Below are 18,526 nucleotides of genomic sequence, written 5' to 3'. Positions count from 1 at the left end.
GCTGAAGCAAGCCCTGATGCTTTAAAGAAATTGTAGCCCTGCACAGGCACTAGACACGAGGACATGTTCTGTCTGGTGGTGTCGCCATCTCAAGAACAAATCAACAGCAACAAAAGAAAAAAACAATAAATTTTTAAAATTTAATCAGTGTTTGTTTTTCCTTCCTTTCACTGCCTCATAAATCTGAGATGGTACAGCTGGTGACTGCCTGAGTGAATAAGTTGTTCTCTAATTGATGTCTGGGTACGGAGGTTGAAAGCCAGGCCCTGCCCACTGCCCAGACCCTTCATATTTCAGGGGAGTGGCTTGCTCTGCATCTTTCATTCTTCCAGCTTACCCTAAAACTCCTGCTACATTCTGTCCTCCCGTATGGCCTCACTGGGCAAGAGAATGGGTCACTTGGCATGTTAAACAAAATGTAGTGTGTTCTTTTTGGAGTGGCCATCCAAGTAGATCGTTTCCTAACTACTGAATAGTCAATCTTAAAAAAAACAAAAAGAGCCCTGTAATGGAGTGTCATTGACATAAAATAAGCTGCACGTGTTTAAGGTATACAGTTGGTAAGCTTTGACACAGGGTACACACATAAAATCATAAAGACAATGAACATAAGTTCTTTTCCCAAAAGGTTCTTCATGCCTCTTCCTATCCTCCTCCGCACTCAGGTAGCCACTGCTCTCCTGTCATTGTGGATTAGTTTGCATTTTCCTGAGCTTTATGTAAATGAGATCATACAGTATGTTATAGTAATTGAGCTTAGAGCTAATAACCTTGACCACAAAGTTGCATCTAGCATTTGGAGTCCTTGAAACAAACCTCTCTGCATAATATCAGCTCCGAGTTTTATTCTCTAAAGAGGCAGTGTTACAAGTGGAGAAAAAAACTTGAGTATGGAACAGTATTTGGAATAAGATGATCAAATTCTGGGTATCAGCATGTTACCTTAGCCATCCTGCTCATTTTCTGGCTAAACAAAATTTTGAAGCCTAATTCAGCCTTAGGTCCTTACAATGACCCATTGACTTTGGTCTGTTTAAGGAATTTGGCTTTTATCACAGAAAGTTGTATCTGGGCCTGGAAAATGTGGAAGACTTAATACGACTCCCCAGCCACCAAAAAATAGCCTTTGGAATATATATCTTAGTATATATCAAGAGCATCTCCACAGCTACAGTATTGAAAACCAGAACTCTTATTAATGGTTCTTACTGCTTACTCTTCAGTGTCAGATTGCTTTAGACTACTGCATACACAAATAGTCTTGCTAACAACTTTTGGCATAGCAAGGATACCCACCTGTATTTCAGTTTAAAAGGGAACTGTTTGGGATCAGGTATCCTAATATAATACTATCTTCCTTCTTGACATTGTCTAGTGGAAGTAGAAGGAGTCTTACACCTGACTTCACCTGCCATAAAGTTCCCACGGAGCTGTTCCCTTATTTCCATGACTGACTTAGCCAAGAGATTTTAGTCATGATTGTGTGAAACACAAATCACCCACTGGGCCTATTCCCACCAAGATTTTACTAAGGAGAAGTAACTTGTAATTTTTATATACCTGTTCTATAAAGATCAATAACTTGAGAGTGTACTGTAAATAAGATAGGATCTTTTGGATGGCATCCACATCTCATGAATGTGAAGTACGTGTCCACCTTGTGTAGCCCTGGTACTAAGTCATTCTACAAGGATGAAAGCCAAAATCCAGAGAAGTTAAATATCCAAGATTTTGCAACAAGGTATGCCCAATTTTGGTGAGATGTATTACTAGCAAGTGAGAAGGTTGCCTCGTGAGAACTTTTCTCTGACAAAAATGAGGGAAAGCTATCAATATTCTCTCCTACTGGATAAAGACTGAGAAGTTCTTCAGGTTAGTGAAAAGCTGAATAAGAGGAAGGAGTCTTGAATTAAAAGGGAGTATTATGTTGGATACAAGGATGAACTTGGGAGGAGGGGCCTTGAAGAATTGAGGGAAACTACCAGATGCTAAAGAGGTGTATTCACCCCCGGGTCCATGAGCATCAGTATTCTGTGGATTCCAACCTGCACACTAGCAGAGGCCACCAGGGCAAAGGCCATTACCAAGTGGAACTGGAGCCTGGTAGCTAGGGAGCAGTGAATGGCAACACGTCCTGGCTTTAACTCTGGAACTTAATGATATTCAATATCTGCTATCGTGGGGCCGGCAGAGCGGGGAGGGGGCGGGAGTGGAGCGGCTAGTGTTTCATCCACCGCTGGCTACTACAACACAGTTACCCTATAGGAAATGATGGCCAAGTGTGCTGGGGGTTTTTGGTTTTTGCTTTCATTTTTGTTTTATTTAAGAAATCAAAATGTAAGTAGAAGCCAAAGGAGGATCCTCAGCACCCACTGCTCTGCCTGCAGTATTGGAGAAGTCAGTCCAGGGATGATCGCCTACTTCGTTATTTCATCTACTCTGGTGAGAATGGCTCTTCATCTCTGTGTCTTCCTTGCAAAAAAACATGAGAGATATTCTAAAATGTACCCTCCAAGTCATCAAAAACCAGGGAAGTCAGAAACAGTTTAAATCAGTGGTGGCTGGGGAGACATCACTAAATGTAATGTGATCCTTTGGATAGAGTGCTAGAATAGAAAAAGTATGAGATTAAAAACTAATGAAATCTGAATAAAGAGTAGAATTTAGTTAATAATGATGTATTCATTTTGTTTCATTAGTTGTGACAAATGTTCCATAGTAATGTAAGGTATAGTGTAAGATGTTAACAATTGGGGAAACTGGGTGTGGGTTATATAGGCACTCTATTATTTTTTTTTTAAATCATTAAAATCTGCACAGGCCACTTAACCATATGAAGATACTCATCCTTCCTTGTCCATAATGAGAAATGGTAGAGATACTATTTCTCACCTATCAGATTGGCAAAAATCCAAAAAATTGACATTATAATCTGTTCAGATTGCGGAGAAACAGCTACACTCAGAAATTTATCTGGATTTTTCCAATATCTAAAATTAGACACATTTTTATCCTTTGGCCCAGAAATCCCATTTCTGTGGATCCATCCTAAAGATATACAGGCAAAAGTAATAAAAAGACATAAATATGCACAATATTATCCACTGTAGTGTTGGGAATTTAGATGAAAAAGACTATGATAATTATTGAAGCTGCTACATGGGAATTTTATACCATTCTCCCTACTTTCATAGATGTTAAAAATATTCCATAATAAAAAGATAACAGCAAAATTGTTCAGGTCAGAAAATTACATCTGTAAGCCAGATTTAAATAGTGAGCTCCCAATTTGTATGCATTGTCCTAATATATTTAATAGCATATGAATATACATGAGGATAACAGATAGTAATGGTCCTTAGTTGAGATCCAGCCCCCCGTTTCACCATTTCTTATGGGAAAATTGATTTGGACAGGATCTTACACTCTGCACACATGTAAAAGTCCACGCCCTTGCTTCAGCCGGCTTCCTCCTGGAAAGCAAAGCCAGCCAGCCGAGTGCTTGTGAAGGCCCCACTGACTCATCAGCCTGGAAGGCAGGCCCTCCCTGTGTCAACAGCCCCAGAGCAGGAGGGCAGGCGCTGGGGTAAAGAGAGCTAGCTGGCAGGAGAAATATGGTCCAGTAGAACAGCATGGGAGCAACTGGTACTGAAAAATAATAACTGAGTCTGTTTTTAATATTTATTAATCCAAAAATACATAAATGTCCCCTTCCTATCCCAGGTTCTTATTCTCTCAAGGGAGGTAGCTGCCAGACTTAGTATCTGGTGTAATACTTTATCTGTCTCTGGATGTTGTGAGGAAATGAGGCTCAAGCTGCGTGCGTGTGTGTGTGTGTGTGTGTGTGTGCGCGCGTGTGCGCACGCTCAGTCACTCAGTCATGTCTGACTGTGAACCCATGAATTCTAGCCCAGCAGGCTCCTCTGTTCATGGGATTTTCCAGGCAAGAATACTGGAGTAGGCTGCCATTTCCTCCCCCAGGGGATCAACGCTAAAGCTAGGGAACTCCAAAATCAGGCCCATGCCCTGCAGAGGACCTGCCAGGGAGGTCTGACCCCCAGCACTTGGCTCTTCTTGCTAGAAGAAATGAGGCAGACACAAGAAGGGACTCCTCTGGGGCAACTCCCTCTGTACAACTAGGCCCCCTGAGTTGGTGGAGCTCCTTCCCTCCACGCTAGTACTGATGGCCGAGTTCCCCCAGAGCCAATCCAGGAGAGACATATGCAGGAAGACAGAGTCCTCAAAGCAAAACTGGCTTCCAGCTTCCCTCAGCTTCTGAAGAGAACCTGGAACTCGGGCCTCTTTTCCCTCTTCTTCATGACCCAGATCCGCTTCTGGAGACAAGATAGGACCCTGCTGCTCATCAGGTGCCCCTGGGAACTCTCGCCCTCCACATCTCTGCACAGCCACCCAGGAAACCTGGGCCAGTCACTGCCTGCAGCCTCCTTACTGCATGCCAACTGGGTGCCAGGGTCCCTGTGCAACACTGAGGCCTGGCATGGCAGGGGTTTGGGCCACAGGCTGCAGATGCTGCTGGGACAGCCAGATGTGATGGAGCTCCTTGAACTGTTCCACCATGCGGTCTTTGAGGTCTGGGTTTGAGATCTGTAGCCGGATGCTATCAGCTGACCAAGAAAGCTCCCCCGAGAACATTTCCAGCAACAGCCGGGCTGCTACAGGTACCACCTAAGCGGGTGAAGAGGAGACGGGACTGGGTGAACTGTCTGGATCGGCAGGGCTGTCTGATCGAGTTATGCATGAGGGGATCCACCAGGGGGCAGATGGTAGTTTACATCCGCCAGAAGAAGGGGCACCAATTTCTACTTCGTAAAAAGGCAGCTTATGTGTGAGTAGCACCGGTCCTCAATTAACTCTGACCGCTGAATTCACACTACTCAGACAGCCCTGCCCCTCCACCCTGGGGCAAGGGCCCAGGATCCCCCAATATTCAAAGCAGAGTTCGGGGGGTTGATGACGGGAGTATACCTGTACAGTGATGAGCTTCTTCTCCCGGGGTTTGCAGTCTGGCCACTCCTCCCCAAAGCAGAAGAAGATCTCAAACGGAGGTGGGGTGTTGGTCTGGCCCTTCTGGAATAGGATGAGCTCTGCATTGAGATCGAGACCCTTAGTCAGAGGTGGGCACCAGGCCCCCGGACGAAAAGAGACCCAAGGGAACACGAGGTGGGGCCCTCACCATTGAGAAAGTCCTCTAGGCTGAAGAGCTTGGTCTTGACCTCCCGCTGGATGGGGTTGGGGTGCGAGCCATGGGCTGAGGCGCAGGGCCCGCTCCAGAACACCTTGCACTGGCACAGGCGGATGGCATACAGATCCTGGCCTTGTAGCTGAAGGATGAGCCCACGGTCCAGGACGTCCAGCAGCTGGTTGGTATAAAAGCGCTGCTTCTCGCTGGGGATGTCCTCGGGGCTGGGGAAGCGCACTTGCTCCAGGCTCACGGGGCCAAAGAGCTCCACCTGCTCCTGGGTGGCCTCCAGTTGGCTGTAGAAGAGCCGGCAGCCGTGAGGGTTGCTGATGGTGAGGGCCCGGGGTGGCCGCCCCCGGTATTGGAACTTGATCTCCAGGTCGGTCACTGCAGGACAGAGGGGCAGGCCAGCCCCGCCTATGAGCCCCATGCCTCCCCATTCTGCCGCCCACTGATCTTCTCTGCCCTCTCTGCCCTGTGGCCAGGCCGTCATCAGTCCTCCCCACTTCCCTCGCAGCCAAAGGACTGGTATGGACATTTTTGTTCTTCTCTTCATCCTCCACCCTCCCAGCTGCTCCTCCCTGCCCCCTCCCCCTCCTCCTATGGGTTCTTACGAGGCAGCATGTGGGGGCTGATCAACAAGTCGGGCAGGAGTTGTTCGCCTGTGGAGGGCAGGCTGGTAGACAGGGGCCCAGGCTGTGGGTGCGAGCTCGGCAGGACCTCAGAAAACACCTCCCCAAAGTCAGTGGCGTTGCCAGGAGCAGGGACCAGCAGGTTGGGGCCTGGAGCAGGGGGGGCCAACACCACAGGCGCCTGGAGAGTAGGTGGCCACTTGATATCCTCTTTGGGTAAAGAATAGGGTGCCATGGCAGGGCCAGGCTGCACTGCTTCTATAGAAGGTGGGAGTGGACAAAATTTTAATGTCACTTCTAGCAACTGCCTCCAGGCTCACCTACTCCCAGCCCTGGGCCATCCCCCAGCCTCCCTTCAGCCCCCTCCCAGGTACCTGTGGTCCCCACAGCTCCTCCTTATACTAGACCCCCAACCACACCACCTCCCAGCCCCACCTGTGATGGTCAGGCCTGGTAACATCTTCTGGAGCTGAAGAGAAGACACAGGCAAAGGAGGAGGGAGGAGGCCAGAGAGAGAAGGGAGGACAGGTTATTAAAACTGATCCAGTGCTGAAGAATGAGACCCACAAGGCAACTCCCTGTTCTTCAGCTTAGGCGAGGCCAGACCCTCAGGCCCAGCTCTGCCATCCCAGGCATGTCGGTAAGCTCTTGGTGCCCCAGTTTCTGCTTCTGCAGGTGGAAATACCTACTAAGCCCCAACTACTGAGGCTGAGACCATGCGTGAGCATGTTTTCTACCAACAGAGTCCCAGGGAGGTTCAGGTGGTGACTTTGTTCCTGTCCCCAGAATCCCAAGAGAAGAAACCCAGAGAAGGGCTGCAAAAATGGCAGCAGGCTCCAGAGGAATGGAACTGCCCAGTCCTCCAGCGGAGTGGGACAAGCAGTCAGGCCTCGTGAGGCCCCAAGCTCACCTCCTCCTCTTCTTCCTCCTCAGCGTTATCCTCACTAGGCTGTGACTCTGCAGAGGGAGACAGAAATGAAAGACCCAAAGTGAGTCAGTGCGGGAGAGGGAGGAAGGCCTTCAGGGTTCCAGGTGGCTTCTCTCCTGCCCAGAGCTGCCCAGAGGGAAGGGCCGCCAGCAATCACTGGGGACACAACCAGCAATCACTGGGGACACCGCCAGCAATCACTGGGGACACTGCCAGCAATCACTGGGGACACCGCCCCTGACCCCACGGTGCTCCCCTCCCTGGGTCACCCAACCTATATTCACTGGAGCCAAGAACCAGGATGGGGTGAGGAAATCAAACCCGGGGTGGGGAGGGGCCTGGTCCATGCCAAGCCGCTCCTAGCCTCACCAGGGATCCACTCCTGAGAGCCCTGGGTTTCTGCCCGAGCAGCACATCCCCAACCACTGCACGCTGGAGGGGCCCCAGGCCTCCATGCTTAGCCCCTTCGGTGGCCCACACACAGCCAGGCAGGATACCTGCGGGAGCCGGGCCATTGGAGCAGACCTCATAGATCTTGTAGGGCTGAGGCGGCATGTCCCGGGGCCCGTCATAGATGAGGCGGAAGTCACGGCTCTTGTTCAGGGCACAGCGCAGGTTGGCCTTCCACTTGGCCGGATCGGCCTCGTCCACCCCCTCGGTGTACTTCCCCGTCTCCTTGGCCCAGGCCTAGGGCAGGAAGACAAGACAGACGACCACGGAGAACCTCGCCCCTCACCAAAGCCCAGCCCCTCTGGGCCAGGGTGGGAGCCACTGCTGTGGGTGAGACCATCACACAGACCGAGCCCAGCGCCCATCTGCAAAATGGGAGTTAGGAAGCCAGTCTCTTAAGGCTCCAACAAGCTAGAAGAAATCTCGATGCTCTGAAAGGCACCATATTCACTGGTCTTAGGTGACAAACAGGTATAATCTCTAAGGAGGATGGGATAACATGGTGGATAAGAGGGGTCTGGAGAAGAACTGGGTTTGGATCAGAATCTGCCACCGCCACCTGTGTGCCAGGGCCATGTCACTTTGCCTCTCTTTGTTTTGGTCTCCCCATCACAGCACCTGCCTCACAGTGTGGTAGTGAAGACTCAGGCCTAATGCCCATAACGCTCTCTGAACTGTGTCTCCCCTTGGGATGGACTCTGTACACTTCGGCTGTTGGTATTATTATGATAATGATTTTTTTTTTTGGCCTCTCCATGTGGCTTGTGGGATCTCAGCTCCCTGACCAGGGATTGAATTGGGCCATGGCAGTGAAAGCACTCGAGTCCCAACCATTAGATCACCAGGGAACTCCCGGTACTGTTATTTTGGAGGGTAATTTGCAAGTAAAGTAATACTCAAAATTCTCCAAGCCAGGCTTCAGCAATACGTGAACCGTGAACTTACAGATGTTCAAGCTGGTTTTAGAAAAGGCAGAGGAACCAGAGATCAAATTGCCAACATCTGCTGGATCATTGAAAAAGCAAGAGAGTTCCAGAAAAACATCTATTTCTGCCTTATTGACTATGCCAAAGCCTTTGACTGTGTGGAACACAATAAACTGTGGAGAATTCTGAAAGAGATGGGAATACCAGACCATCTGACCTGTCTCTTGAGAAACCTGTATGCAGGTCAGGAAGCAACAGTTAGAACTGGACATGGAACAACAGACTGGTTCCAAATAGGAAAAGGAGTCCATCAAGGCTGTATATTGTCACCCTGCTTATTTAACTTATATGCAGAGTACATCATGAGAAACGCTGGGCTGGATGAAACACAAGCTGGAATCAAGATTGCCGGGAGAAATATCAATAACCTCAGATATGCAGATGATACCACCCTTATGGCAGAAAGTGAAGAAGAACTTAAGGGCTTCGTGATGAAAGTGAAAGAGGAGAGTGAAAAAGTTGGCTTAAAGCTCAACGTTCAGAAAACTAAGATCATGGCATCTGGCCCCATCACTTCATGGGAAATAGATGGGGAAACAGTGTCAGACTTTATTTTTGGGGGCTCCAAAATCACTGCTGATGGTGGTTACAGCCATGAAATTAAAAGAAGCTTACTCCTTGGAAGGAAGGTTATGACCAACCTAGATAGCATATTTAAAAGCAGAGACATTACTTTGCCAACAAAGGTCCATCTAGTCAAGGCTATGTTTTTCCAGTGGTCATGTATGGATGTGAGAGTTGGACGGTGAAGAAAGCTAAGCGCCGGAGAATTGATGCTTTTGAACTGTGGTGTTGGAGAAGACTCTTGAGAGTCCCTTGGACTGCAAGGAGATCCAACCAGTCCATCCTAAAGGAGATCAATCCTGGGTGTTCACTGGAAGGACTGATGTTGAAGCTGAAACTCCAATACTTTGGCTACCTGATGCGAAGAGTTGACTCATTGGAAAAGACCCTAATGCTGGGAAGGATTGGGGGCAGGAGGAGAAGGACAACAGAGGATGAGATGGTTGGATGGCATCACTGACTCGATGGACATGGGTTTGGGTAAACTCTGGGAGTTGGTGATGGACAGGGAGGCCTGGCGTGCTGCGATTCATGGGGTCGTAAAGAGTCGGACACGACTGAGCGACTGAACTAAACTTGGTTGATCTCAGGATTACACATGTTTCCATCCTTTAACCCAGTAATTTGACTTCTGGGAATTTATCCGACAGATAAAGATGCAGCCACACAAAAGCTTGCACATACAAGCTTATTCATTGCAGCTCTGTTTCTAAAAGAAAAAGACCCCCAATTATCTAAATGTCCATCAATGGGGGCTGGTTAAATTATGGCCAACCCATATAATGGAATATTGGGCAACAAGAAAAAAAAAAGGAGGAAGTTTTTTATATACTGACATGTTGTAATCTTCAAAAAATGAGGTGCAGAAGAAGATGTAAACATCTACCATTTTTGTCAAAAGTAGGGGAAAGGATAGGCACATATTTGCTTGTATATGGACAAAAATCCCTCAGGAAGGATAAACAAGAAACTGAGAATACAAACTCTCCCAAAGGAGGACACTGGGTGGCTAGAGGACCATCTCCCATCTGGGAGACTTTTTGCATTTTACACTGTTTTAAATGTTGAATTATGAGACCATGTTACTTATTCAAAAATAAGAAATGGATTTGAAAGGAACCTTGAAAAGACAAACACTAAGTGCAAAGACTAAGCAATACATGGCCAAAACTTTAAAAATAAGCCTTCTCTTCAACCCAGAAGTGCTTAACTCTAGGAACTAATCCCAAAGAAAACCATTTGAGATGTGCCAAGGATAAGAGTTTAGAGGGTGCCCATGGCAGTTCAGTCTTCAACATGGAGACACTGAAAGCAACTTGAGGTGTTTAAAATCTGGGACTCAGTAACTAAGTGTGCCCCCTGCTCCGATGGAACATTCAGTGGCATTTGAATGTGGCATTTGTTGGAGTAGAAAAGCCGGTCCTGATGTTGGGTGGAAAATGCAGGTTACAAAATAGAATCTATAGCTTGATTCCATCTTTGCACTTCATATACACATGGAGAAAACTGATAGATAATACAAGCAAAAAAATATTCATAGTATTAAGATTATGGGGGAATTCTGCAGTCCTTTAAGCGCATGTGTACACCAAGTGTGCACCCTGGACAGGCACTCACATGTGATGAAAAAGTACAAAGAGGAAGAGGAGGAGGAGTTACCAGAAGGTCTCCTGGGGCCCCTCAGTCCTCACCTTGCTCCGGGGATCGGGTTAGAAAGTTTGCCCAGTGGTGATGCCTGCTGTCCCTTAGCCCCAGCCTGGGGTCGCCGGCCGCAAGGCAGCTGAAAGAGTGGCCAGTGTGATGTAGGGGGAGTCCTCTCTAGGGAAGGGCCTTCAGAGGCCCAGGGCTTACCTTGAAGATGGTGTTATCTCCGTCATGGCTGGGACCATGCCGCGTGGCATGGCGCCAGGGGATGTAAAACAATTTCTTTTCCCCGTTGACCCACTGAAGCCCTGGGTACTGGCAGCTGTTGACCTGGGCCACCAGCCAGGGCTTCAGCCGCACGCGGCGGGGCGGAGGCAGGGCTGCGGGGGCCGGCTGGTTCATGGCACAGGCGTCTGCCGGAGAGAGCAGGGGGCGGACACATCAGGGGGCTGAGCCATGGCCCGTAGGACTCTCCCTTCCTCCCAGCACAGGAGGCCGGAGCCTCTCCAGCCTGTCCAGATGCTTAAGTCAGCTCTCCTCTGCAGCCATCAGCTTTCCTGTCACAAGGTCCCTGCGTCTGGGCTTTGTGTTTGAGGGAAAGGAAGGAGGGGTACACAGCTGTAGTGGACACTGTGGGTGTCCCACCCAGATGTCCTGTGCCCGGTGGGGCAGCAATTCCCCTGCTGTGAGTCCAAACACAGCACGTAGCTGCCCATTGCCGGAGAACTGCCCTCAGCTACCCCACTGCAGGGCCAGGCCCACCCTCCCCTCTTTGGGGGAGAGCCCACAGTGACACACACAGGGACAAAGGGCCGGTCCCCTGGCTTTAGGTGGAGCAAATGTGCACTCAGGGTCCCCACAGGTTCTAACTGAAGCCAGTCTCCGGCTGAGCCCACATCCTTGCTTAGCTTTCTTCCTGCTTCCCCTATCCCCCTCCCTCTCCCTCACCAAACCAACTTCCAAGAAACCCCACTAAGACAAGGCAGAACCTGTGAGTCAGGGAGGGGTTTCCACACCCAGTCCTCAGAGCTTCCTTCCTTCCTCGGTTTCCCTCAGGGATGAAGCTTCCCATCCTCCCCTGACCAGGACATCTTGAAAGAAATCCCATGAGCCAACTCCATCTACTGCCTGCATTGCTGGCAAGGACGGTGGCCACCAAACTTAGAACTTCCGCTTTTCAAGGCAGCAATTTCCTAGACTCTGGTTCCTCCACCAACCATGCATTCAAACCATGCATTCATTCAGCAGCACATTATGTTTGCTGTGGGATCCACAAAGATAGGGTCCCCACGGGAGCGAGTGCCACCTCCACCCCCGGGCCACAGTCTTGCCTCCCTAGTCACAGGCCCGCTGGCCACAGGGAATCCCTGCCTCCTCCCTTCCACCTGCCAGCTCCTCTCCAGACCCCGAACCGAAACTTCGCGTCACTGTCCTGAGCCCGCTCTAACTCTGCTCCATTCCTGTGTGGTTTCTCCCCTGCACTTGCCCCTCACCTGTGAGCCCAGGGTCAGTGACAGAAGGGACGGAGCCATCATAGCTCCCCATCCTGAGACTCAGAGGAGACTCTGTCGATGGGCAAGGAAGGAACAAAGGGCTGAGCCATGATGAGAAACGAGGCTGCCTCCCACCCTGGGCCCTAGGTTTCTGAGCACATGTGAGTTAGGTGAGCATGCAATTGTGTGTGTAAGAGGACACACACTGTGCGGGCACCACACTCCTCTCCCACTTCCTTGGTACATCCATCCCCTGTAGAAGATGCTCCACAAGTGACGGAGAGGGAGGGTGGCATAGGGATGGGGTGGGCTGGAATCTTTCCCAGAAGTCATGCTTCCTGGAACAAGGGTGCCAACACTAGCCCTCCGAGCTGGGTCCCCCAACACTCACACCTCCCTCTCCAGAGCACCACGGGCCGCCCTGAACTCTTCTCCATGGAGACAAGTGGGGCTCTTATTCCGCCCTGCATTGCCTCCCCCACCCGGACATCTTCTTATTTTTCAGGTCCGTGGGCAACCTCTTCAAGGGCAGGACTGCCTCTGGTTCTTTCTTCCTCACCACTCACCCCTCCTGGGCATCTTCATTTACTGGACCAAAGTAGGACCTAAGGAAGGCCAGCCAGATGTTGCAAGCATCCGTCCTCCAGCTGTTTATTGCCCCCCCCCACTGCCACCCCAACCAACCAACCCTGCTCTCCCCAGGATCCTCCTCTGACTCAAAGGTGAGACCATACCTAAGAGGAAAGCTGTGAGGCCTGTGAGGCAGGTGAGGGTCTGAGCGGGGCAGGCCTGTCAGGGAAGGGATGACTGAAGGAAATGAGGTATCTGGGTGGCTGATGTAAACACTCAGTGGGGTGGGAAAGAAAGATACCACCGTGTGGCAGAAAGACTAGGGTTCAAGTCAACACCAAGACAGCCTCCCCTGAGACAGACTACATCCTTGCTGAAGAACCTTCTGACACCTAAAGCCCCCCAACCACAGGCTGGACTGTTGCTGGGAGCAAAGGTTTCTGGAGTACACAAGTCTTGGTGGGCTTCCTGGCCTGCACTGGGACACAGAAACATACACACACACACACACACACACACACCATCATCCAGGCCTGCCTCAGAATGTCCCCTGAAATTCCCTGCCCAGCACCTTTCTGGGTTGTGGCGGCTAAATGCCACCTCCACGCTGCTGAGGATTCTCATCTGTGGACCTCTCCCCAGAGCAGTGCCCAGCGCTGGGCTGGGACAGAGAGGGTGGGAGAGAACCTGGCCCTGTCCCCAGGTCTCAGAAGATGGGTGGCTCGGTTCCCCTTTCTGCACTAGCCTCCACCCAGCCCCAGGGGAAATGAAAGTGGCCAGACCGGACAACTCAGAAACCTGACTCACTGTGAGCTGGGGGAAGGAAGGGATGTGGAGAAAATCACATTTGGGTCCCCCCGACCAAATGCTCCGTCTCTCATCCTGTAGCCCATCCCCCAACCCTCAAGCCCACTGGCAGTCATCGTCCGTGTTGTGATTCACAGCGTTGGAGAGCTTCATCCAACTTGTGCCTGGAGCATCCCCACGCCTTCCAAAAGCCTGGGTCCTAGAACAGACAGTCACAGCAGCAGGCCATTCTGGCTGCGAGAAGGTGGACTGAGGAAAATTCTATTGACAGAAGGCAAGGCAAGCTTCCCTGATGATCCCCACACATGGTCTGGCCTACAGCTGTGCCAGAGGTGGTGAACTGGGAGGCCAGGAAGGTCGATTTCTCTGCCCAGGGCAAGGAGGAAGTCAGGGCGAGTCCCGCTGCGCTGCTCTCCAACACAAGCTCTGACCTCTTGGCAGTAAGGTGCAGCCCCTTCTAGCAGCACAGGGAAGGGCTCTGGAGAGGGCCTCCCACCAAAAGCCTGGCCAGGGCCAAGAGAGGGTCTGCCCAGCATACCACACAGGGAGCTTCAGCCACAGGTTTGCCTGCATCCAGGGGCATCAGGACCAGGCTCAGCATCAGCTCCCCAAGGAGGCTTCTTCCTGCCTGGAGATGGACTTAGACCTGATGTAAGCTATCCCAATGCCAGGAGTTCTGAATTTCAGTGCCTTTGCGCTCCATCCCTACTTCCCTACTGATAGAAGCAGTCACTCAGATTCCCAGGGGGTCCCAGAAGCACAGCCCTGAGAAAGTACATTCTACACCCCTCCCTCACCAGGAAAGTGGCTCATGAGGTAAAGAATCTGCCTGCAATACTCTGTTCTAGAATATCAGGTTCTATCTCTGGGTGGGGAAGATCCCCTGGAGGAGGGCATGGCAACCCACTCCAGTATTCTTGCCTGGAGAATCCCCTGGACAGAGGAGCCTGGTGGGCTATAGTCCATGGGGTCGCAAAGAGTCAGACACAACTGAGCAACTATACACACACACACACACACACCCCTCGTGGCTGCTGGGAGGAGGACTTGACTTCACATCAGAATGCAGGCTGGTCAGGGGGTCTGCCCTGACTCCTCAACAGCTGTGCAGGTTTGCAGCCCCCAGGCTAGCCTTGTGAAAGATGGGGGAAAGCCGGATGAGAATACATCAGCTTCCATGGAAACACCAAAGGAGGAGTGGCCTGCTGAGGACCTGAGGAAGGCCCTATTATAGGGGAAGGGGCAGCTCAGGTGCATCTCCGGAGATGCACAGGCCCCACAACTCCTGAAGTCCCAGGAGCCAGCCACAAGGGAAGCCCAAACACTGTGGGTACCAGGGACCCCCGAGGGGAGGAGGCTCTGCAGCCCCCAGTAGTGCGCGATCAGCAAGCCCTCGCACCTCCTGAATTTGATTCAGACGTTTCCCGCAAACTCCTGGAGAAGGCATGGGTGCCCTCGCCCAGCGAGACCTTAAGCCCCTCCCCCTCCAGGGGAGATGAGCTGAGACTCCAGGGCGGCAGATGCGGGCATTAAGACGCTTCCCTCGGCTTCCTCTGGGGGCACGGTGGGGTAAGGCCAAGGCGCAGGGGGGAAAACCCCAGGGTTAAAAAAAGGGTGGTTTCCCAAGGCTTCCCTTGACTTGCTGGGAGCCCCAGTACCCAGCCCTGCTCTGGCCTGGCTGCCTCTCCCGGGAGACTCTAGCTTTCTCCATCGACCCCGCCCTCGTCCTTACTGGTCCTGGTCACTCATCCCCGCTCTGGGCGCGCAGGGAGCCCCAGCTCGGCTCTGCTCTCAAGATCGTCCCCGCAGGTGCCGCCCGGGGCGGCTTGGCCGCGCCTCCCGGCCCAGCCCACTGAACTACCCCCACCGCCTCCCCGGCCCGGAGCGCTGCTTTAGGGTCTGCCTCTCCGACCGCTCCTCAGGGTGGTGGCGCCCCCGCCCTCATCCCCGCTCTGATGGGCGCAGGGTGGCGGCGAAGCCAGGGAAGTCCCCTCCGCCCCAGCTCCCCAGGGCCAGATCCGGTGCCTCCGGGGCCACAGAGACAACTGCGCTCCCGGGCCGCGCAGGTGTTCACCGTCTCCTATCCCGCAACACGGTCACACTGGTCTCACTTTCCCTCCACTTTTAGATTCTCGATTGTTTCCTTCTTATGTTCGGGGGAAGGCCGTAGAGAAACTAGTCTATGAAGTATCACGTCCGTGGTTCTTCTCGCTTAGGAGGGTCAGCACCTTCTTTTCTCCGCCGCAAGTAAAAGGACAGCCGGCGCCTCGCCTGACACCATCTTCCTACCCACTCTCTGCCCGAATTCTTGCCATTGGCCTTAAGATCCAGGGAGAAATGAACCTCTGAAACCTCATTCTCTTACTGGAAGGGATGAGGGGAGGGCTGCCCGGGGAAGGGGGATCGGAGCCCACAGAATTTTAGGGGGAATCGGGGCTTTCCCTCCATGGCCCAAGCTGGGCGCTGCCCATTCCATGGCAGTCGGGCGCTGCCCATCCTCCGCGAAGGCGAGAAGAAGGGAGAGAAGCAGGAGAGCTGGAGCCCCTGGCAGCGGTGCGGACTCCGCCGCCCCCGCCTCCGGGCTCCTCGGGTGCCTTCTGGACCAAGGCTGCTGGTGCGAGGCACCCCACTCTAATCAGGACATAGGAGGCATCTTGGAGGCCCCCACAACGGCGAGGCGCGTCCTGCCTTGGGCGTTCCCCACCCCGAGCTCGGGCACCTGGAAGAGCCGGGCGCTGACCCCTCCCGCGCGCCCGCCCCGCTTCAGTCCCCAGCCCGCCGCCGGCAGGTGCCCCGCGGGCGCGGAGAGGAGCGCGCGGCCGCCAGGACCTACCTGTCTGCTGTGCGCCCGCGCGGCTGCGCCCGGGAGCCCCGGCCAGGCGGTGGGGCCGAGCTGCGCTGTCCTGGAGCCACGCGGGTCCGCCCGCCCGCTTGCCACTTCCGCATCACCCGCCCCCGCCCCTGGGCCGCGGCCGCCCAACCTTGGTGAGCCGGCAGCGCCCCGCCCTGTCCCACAGAGCTACCCTGGGGTCCCCGAGCAGACGCAGCGACCGAGGGACGGGGCTGAGCCCCGGGCCAGGCTGGTTCCCCTGCAGCCCAGGGCCTGGCGGAGACGCGCGGCAGCGCGGTGGCCTGGACGGACTGCTGGGCTCCTTCAGAAGTCTGGAGGCGCAAGAGTCGTTGGACAACCTCAGCCCCCTACCCTACCCTGCCAACAGTGATCAGCTGGGCCCGGGAACTTTCTAGCCTGTCCCTCCGGGAGCTCTAGATCGGTGTGGACACTGGCGATCAACCGAGCCACGTACGAGCGCGGTGGGGAGGACTGGTAGCTCCTGGCCCTCGCCCCACGCGCCTGCGAACCCTTCCGAGGGTCGCCCGGTCCCCAGCTACTGGCATCCAGACTCAGACACCCGCTCCACGACGTGCCTACAGACAGGGATGCTCAGGCTACTCTGTTTCTTTCCAATCCTTAACCTTCGCACCTGCCTGCCCCTGCTCCCCCTCCCTGATCGCCTTGGGGACCTCTGTGGGTCAGCGCCTTGGTCGCTTGTCCCACCTCTTCCTTCACGGCTACCTTGGCCATCCGTCTGCCAGTCTGAACGTTTTTTTGGTTCCACAGGCAGGCCTCGCTCACTGGTCTCAACCCTGACACTGTCCAGTTCCTCCTCCCGGAGCATTCTTCGCCTGGGAACTCCTGCTCCTCTTCAACTTTTGTTTCAGCATCACCTCCTTTGAAAAGCTTACCTTGACTTTGTCTCCTAGGTAGAGTTCCCAGACCCTGAGGCTTATCTTCACTGGTTTTCACTTAGGATTTTAATGTCTGATTTCCACTCGAATCAGCTTACTCAGGAACCACACCTGTCTTTTCATCTCCTATTTTCTATTGTAATTTTTAATAAAAAACATTTTTATATGCAGGAAATTTACATCAATCGATCAAATTTTAGATAGAAACTAAAATATATAAGTTCTAGAAAGTACTCTTTGCCCTTTAAAGTTTAGCGCCTGTATTTTTGACAAACACAGGGGTAGCAGTTAGTTGATGAATCAGAACTTTGACCTTCCCTTCCCACCTCCATCTCTGTAGAAATACCTGGGTTAATCTTCACCCCTGATCTGTATCATTGCTCATTATGTGTTGTCCTTTTTCTCCTCCCTTACATTTCTCTCCTTCTCCCCCACTCTTGTAGCCCTAACGTAAAATAGAAATATAATCTTATGTAAGTATTGCATTATTTGTATCTGCTGAATATTTCACTATTTAAGATTTTTAAGATTTAAAGTGTGAATGCAGAAAATGAGGATAGGGAGGTTGTTCTGTATTTCTTTCTTTAGAAGTGAAACTGCTATTTAAGTTGAAAATAGTTCCCCCCAAAATAGAAACCTTTTTCATTGGAAGTGAGTCCTGCTTAATAGGAAGTATTCTATGTTGGACTAGAAAATATATCTGGAATGATTGTCAAGAAGAGTCTTCTTTTATTGCTAAATGCACCCCCCACCATAGTCTAAGGGAGACTAAGACTAGGATTCTGCACCCTGCCTGCCCCCACCACTATCCCCAGTCCTCAGGTGAGGCCTCCCACCCTGAGAGCCTCTGAACTTTGTCTAAAACCATTTGGGGGATTTCCCTGGTGGTACAGTGGCTAAGACTCTGTGCTCACACTGCAGGGGGCCCAGGTTCAATCCCTGGGCAGGGACCTGAATCCCACCTGCTGCAACTAAGACCTGGTGCAGCCAAATAAGTTTTTAAAAAAGAACCCTCTGGAGGCTGTGTGTAGAATAAGGGGTACTGCCCTTGAGCTTGCATCCACTTCCGCTGTGTTCAAGCTCAGGGACCTTAGGCAGGTCCTGTGAATCTCATTTCCTGCGATAAAAGGGGAGGTGATGGTACTATTGAGATCGCAGCATTGGCATGAAGCTCCAGAGCCAGGGGCTATGCAAGGGCTCCACACCCCTTGGTTCCTGCTTTCCCCAGGTTCAGGGAAACCTGAACCAAGAAGCACTCTGGGCCAGAGACACAGCATCAGGAGGATGGGGTGGGGACAGAGAGCATCTCTCAGGCTCTTCCAAAATTGAAGGGTCCCCTTGCTTCCGGATGCTGTCATATGGTGAGGCTCAAGCAAAGGGGAAGTGAGACTGCACCAGTGACCCCATGTGATCACTCCAAGTTCCCCCGCAGTGGGGCTGAGGCACACGGGGAACGAGGAGACGTGGCCTCCACAGCCCCGGGAGCCTCGGCCGAGATGTGTGTC

General features: G+C 52.2%; 1 protein-coding gene across 1 annotated transcript; it reads right to left on the bottom strand.

The window, feature by feature from the left end:
• Positions 1-3,294: 3,294 nt before the first annotated feature.
• On the bottom strand, positions 3,295-16,147 carry IRF5 (interferon regulatory factor 5). The gene is made up of 9 exons (XM_081531279.1): positions 16,108-16,147; positions 10,612-10,817; positions 7,258-7,447; positions 6,743-6,789; positions 6,268-6,301; positions 5,815-6,090; positions 5,195-5,587; positions 4,987-5,105; positions 3,295-4,686 (listed from the first exon to the last, which is right to left on the bottom strand). Exons 2-9 carry the CDS (start codon positions 10,804-10,806, stop codon positions 4,447-4,449), a joined length of 1,494 nt encoding a protein of 497 aa, XP_081387405.1. The 5' UTR covers positions 10,807-10,817; positions 16,108-16,147; the 3' UTR covers positions 3,295-4,446.
• Positions 16,148-18,526: the final 2,379 nt, after the last annotated feature.

This window comes from Giraffa tippelskirchi, chromosome 10, assembly GCF_054371585.1.
Source record: "Giraffa tippelskirchi isolate mGirTip1 chromosome 10, T2T-mGirTip1v1.2.pri, whole genome shotgun sequence".
Lineage (NCBI taxonomy): Eukaryota > Metazoa > Chordata > Mammalia > Artiodactyla > Giraffidae > Giraffa > Giraffa tippelskirchi.
Note: the sequence above shows the minus strand (reverse complement) of the source record. Positions and strands in the feature narration are given on the sequence as shown.

Excerpts from the sequence above, each read along its gene's own strand:
- IRF5 (XM_081531279.1), bottom strand. The coding sequence starts at position 10,806 with ATGAACCAGCCGGCCCCCGCAGCCCTGCCTCCGCCCCGCCGCGTGCGG. Across the intron at positions 6,302-6,742 it reads AGGAGGAAGAAGAGGAGGAG|CTCCAGAAGATGTTACCAGG; the intron begins GTGAGCTTGGGG and ends TCTTCTCTTCAG. Across the intron at positions 4,687-4,986 it reads AGAAGCTCATCACTGTACAG|GTGGTACCTGTAGCAGCCCG; the intron begins GTATACTCCCGT and ends TCACCCGCTTAG.